This window comes from Acomys russatus, chromosome 18 (assembly GCF_903995435.1).
Source record: "Acomys russatus chromosome 18, mAcoRus1.1, whole genome shotgun sequence".
Taxonomy (NCBI): Eukaryota; Metazoa; Chordata; class Mammalia; order Rodentia; family Muridae; genus Acomys; species Acomys russatus.
Window position 1 is genome coordinate 11,971,877 of NC_067154.1, and position 3,717 is coordinate 11,975,593.

General features: G+C 51.1%; 1 protein-coding gene across 1 annotated transcript; it reads left to right on the plus strand.

Annotated features, from left to right (window-relative positions):
- Positions 1–652: 652 nt before the first annotated feature.
- Positions 653–2,531, plus strand: Nkx3-1 (NK3 homeobox 1). The gene is made up of 2 exons (XM_051160771.1): positions 653–938; positions 1,787–2,531. The coding sequence occupies exons 1-2, from the start codon at positions 653–655 to the stop codon at positions 2,209–2,211; spliced, it is 711 nt and encodes a 236-aa protein (XP_051016728.1). The 3' UTR covers positions 2,212–2,531.
- The last annotated feature ends 1,186 nt before the right edge of the window (positions 2,532–3,717 follow it).

Sequence of the window (3,717 nt, forward strand, 5' to 3'; positions counted from 1 at the left end):
GCCAAGAACTTCAGAAATGTGCCTGCCTCTGTCTCCCTCGGTTGGGATTAAAGGAGTGAGCCACTCCCACCCAGTTTGAGTATTTATTTCTTAAGAACATTCTTCCCTGGGGTCATAGTACGTGGTCAATGTGACACTGTCATACTATTCTGGTCTTCCCTATTAGATTTTTTTGTCCAAATGTGTCCAGCTGGGAATCCAGTGTCGGCCCAGTGTGCACCCGGTTGCCAGACCTAGGATCGCCTGGACTCAGTAGCTTTGGCTTTGCCTTCAACCTCTTTTATTCTCTACATAATTAGGGTAGTTTGAAGCGACCTGCCTGCTCAGCTCCGTGGGTCAGGGCACTTTGACAGCGTTTGAGAGCTACTCGCGGGGTCTCCCACATTTCTGTAAGGCTTTATGGGCTGTGGCCTTCTTGGTAAAGAACTTGAGTTGTGAGTGGGGAACCAGGAAAGGCTAAGGGCGCCTCAAGAAAGAACCCTGGAGCGGACTCTGCGCAGCGCTGTTTTCTTCACCGTATCCCGGAGCCCATAGCCCCCGGCAACCAATCGGGACGCAGGCGTGTCGCCACGGCCAATGAGCAGGCTGCGCGGCGCTCCCCCTCCTACGGCTATAAGTGCGCGCGCGGCGGGCGGAGCGCAGCGGAGGCGGGATGCTCAGGGCGGCAGAAACCCGGGAGGCAAGGATGGAGTTGGGTGGCCGCAATCCCTGGGCTGCGCCACCCACGCAGTCCAAGAGGCTCACCTCCTTCCTCATCCAGGACATCCTGCGGGATCGATCGGAGCGGCGCGGGAGACACGCGGGCAGCCCGCAGCACCAGCCGGCCCCTAGGAGGGACCCCGCTCCGGAACCCGAGGAAGAAGGTCCCGGCGAAGCTCTGGTGGATCCGCCAAGTATCCGGCCCAGCCCCGCGGAGAGGCCGGCTGAACCCGAAACAGGTAAGCGGAATAGACCTGAGAACCAGCACGCTGCACAGGAGAGGACCGCACGCAGGTTAATGGCCCTAGAACTCTGAAGCAGGCATGCGGGGGCGAGGGGAGGGCGGGGATGGCCACAGGAAGGACCTCACCATTCTCGGCATCCGAGTCATCTTGGGCGTCAACCCTGAGGGCAGCTAACAACTTTGCCATCAGCTTGACTCTTTTCCAGCGGCTCCAGCCAGTTACCACTGGCTACTAGAATTAACAAAAATCTATTAGTATTCATAAATCAAACCCAACCCCGGGCTCCCTTTGCATCTCCGTTCCACGAGCCATAAAATGATGGGTATTGTTTTAGGTCTTTAGAAATAGCATCGAGTCAGTTTTTACTCCTCACGGCTCCGCCCGCCCCCCCCCCCCCATCACTTCTTATGCAGGTAACTAAGCCGCAGTTACAGAAAGGGGACTAGGGCAGAAGATGTACTTGCCACCATCCCAGGTCGCGTGGACCATTTCCACAAGCCTCAGTCACCCACTTAAATGTTCCCATGGTGCCTCTGTCTTCCCTGTCTCCTCACTTTTCTACACACAGCCAAGATCCGGGTTTCACTAATGTAAAGGAACAAGGCAGAAAGTTCAGCGGTAAAACGCTTAAGACCTAAGCTTAGTTCCCACCCGTTATTCGAAACGAATACATAGTCTAAAAGCTTACTCACTTTGGGATAGTTCCTTTCTCATGCGAAAAACAAACTTGAAATGTATCCAAGATGACAGTGGGCTATTGGTTCACTGGCGGAAAACAGAAAGGTGCCTTGAAATCTGGGCTAACATGTAACCTTTTTCTTCTTTCCTCTGCCGTTCTCCAGATGGACATTTCGAGACTTACCTGTTGGACTGTGAACACACTCCGAGAGAGTTAGCAAGTGCCCCCCAGGTCACCAAGCAGCCGCAGAAGCGTTCCCGGGCTGCCTTCTCTCACACTCAGGTCATTGAGTTAGAGAGGAAGTTCAGCCATCAGAAGTACCTGTCTGCCCCTGAAAGGGCTCACCTGGCCAAGAACCTCAAACTCACCGAAACCCAAGTGAAAATATGGTTCCAGAATAGACGCTATAAGACTAAGCGAAAGCAGCTGTCGGAAGACCTGGGAGTCTTGGAGAAGAATTCATCTTTGTCTTTGCCAGTCCTGAAAGAAGACAGCCTGTCCAGCACCTCCCTGGTCTCCGTGTATACCAGCTATCCCTACTACCCCTACCTTTACTGTCTGGGCAGCTGGCATCCAACTTTCTGGTAACCCAACAGTTCAGATGACAACTGCATTGATCAGAAACTGCCTTCCCTGGGGGTTTCTGGGTGGAAGAAACAAGCCAGAGTGGCTGAGGTCAAAGAGTTGGGAGCAAGAAGTGTGCAGACCCAAACTGGTAGGGGTTCCCAGAGAATATTCCCGATTCTTCTCTGGTGGGCCAGTGAGAGATCTGGGGCAGTGACTATTTTAGTATCTAGTCACAGTTCCAAGTGTTCTGTAGGTCACTGCTGTCGGCTCCCTGTTTAAAGAGAGCCGGACAAGGTCAAGTCTGTTTCTAGAACTTAGCGTGGCTATTGATGATGCAATGGCTACATCATCCCTAAGAATTCTGTTGTTGCAACTCTGTCCTCTCCCATAACTGGGTATCATGAAAGGGTCAGGCAAAGGGAAGAATGGCCATTAAAGGAGGATGTCCTCTTGAATTAAATGGGTTAAACAGTCTCTTATTGGCTTTGGATTATGGCTAGGGTGTCTCTCTGCCTTTGTAAAAGCTAAGAAGGTACATGGAAAATTTGAAGAAGGGAAAAAGCAAAGCAAAACAAAACAAAAAACCTTAGAGATGGAGGCATGGGACATGAAGGGGGTGGAAGGTGGCCATTTGCAACCTCTTTTCCTTTTTGCAGTAGTGACCCATTCAAGGATTTACAGGGCAGCCTGAGTGGAGCAGGGAGCACACAGTGCAGGGGGGTTTAAGACAAGCTGTGTAAACAGTTTGCCTGCAGGGGTAGCCTTCAAAACAGTCTCTTCCTGTCCCAGACAAGGGCCTGTGGTTTCCACAGTCCAGGTGAGCGCCTCCATCCTGATTTTATTGCTCTTGAAATAGGGTATCTGCCCACCCTTCCCACCTTCGTGGGAGAACTTACAGTCAGGACAGCATTCAGTCTGAATTCACACTCCGGTATGACAGGGCTGCCATCATTTTTAAACAAAGGATCTCCCTTCCCTTTCATTTTTTATGGTTCTTTCCTATGGGACTTTTGAGCTCAGGCTTTTAGTCTGTGCATGCCTATCTTATGTAGCATAAGATTTGCTCCCACCCCCCAAGTTTTATCTTTCCTGGTTTAAAAACAACTAACTAGCTACAGACAGATGGTGAATTGGCCAAACAACATGCTTTAAAAACAAAAACTAGCAACTCTGTTTCTTTCCATCAAAACTACTCAGCATTCAGTCCCAAACCCTGTTTAAAGACATGAGAGCTGAAGCTCACACCTTCTATTGCAGGGCTTTCTGCTGGCTCTGTGTTAGTAGTTCAAAGTCTGGCAGCCATTGGGATCCTGGGCATCCCCAGGCAGAGGAGATTAAGGGGTGCCTGGTTTTCACACATAAGAAAGGACAAAAAGAAGAGCTGGCACTGCTGAAGGGTCCAGCAGAGATGGAGGGGTCCTGGGCAGAGCATCTCCATCAGCTCAGGCCAACCAGCAAGCCTGGGACTAACAATTCTGCAGAAAAATGCTGTAAGGACAGAGAAACTGCCTTCAAAATGCAGCATCA

Coding starts and splice junctions, on each gene's coding strand:
- Nkx3-1 (XM_051160771.1), top strand. CDS start 653: ATGCTCAGGGCGGCAGAAACCCGGGAGGCAAGGATGGAGTTGGGTGGC. Junction 939..1,786: donor GCCGGCTGAACCCGAAACAG/GTAAGCGGAATA, acceptor GCCGTTCTCCAG/ATGGACATTTCGAGACTTAC.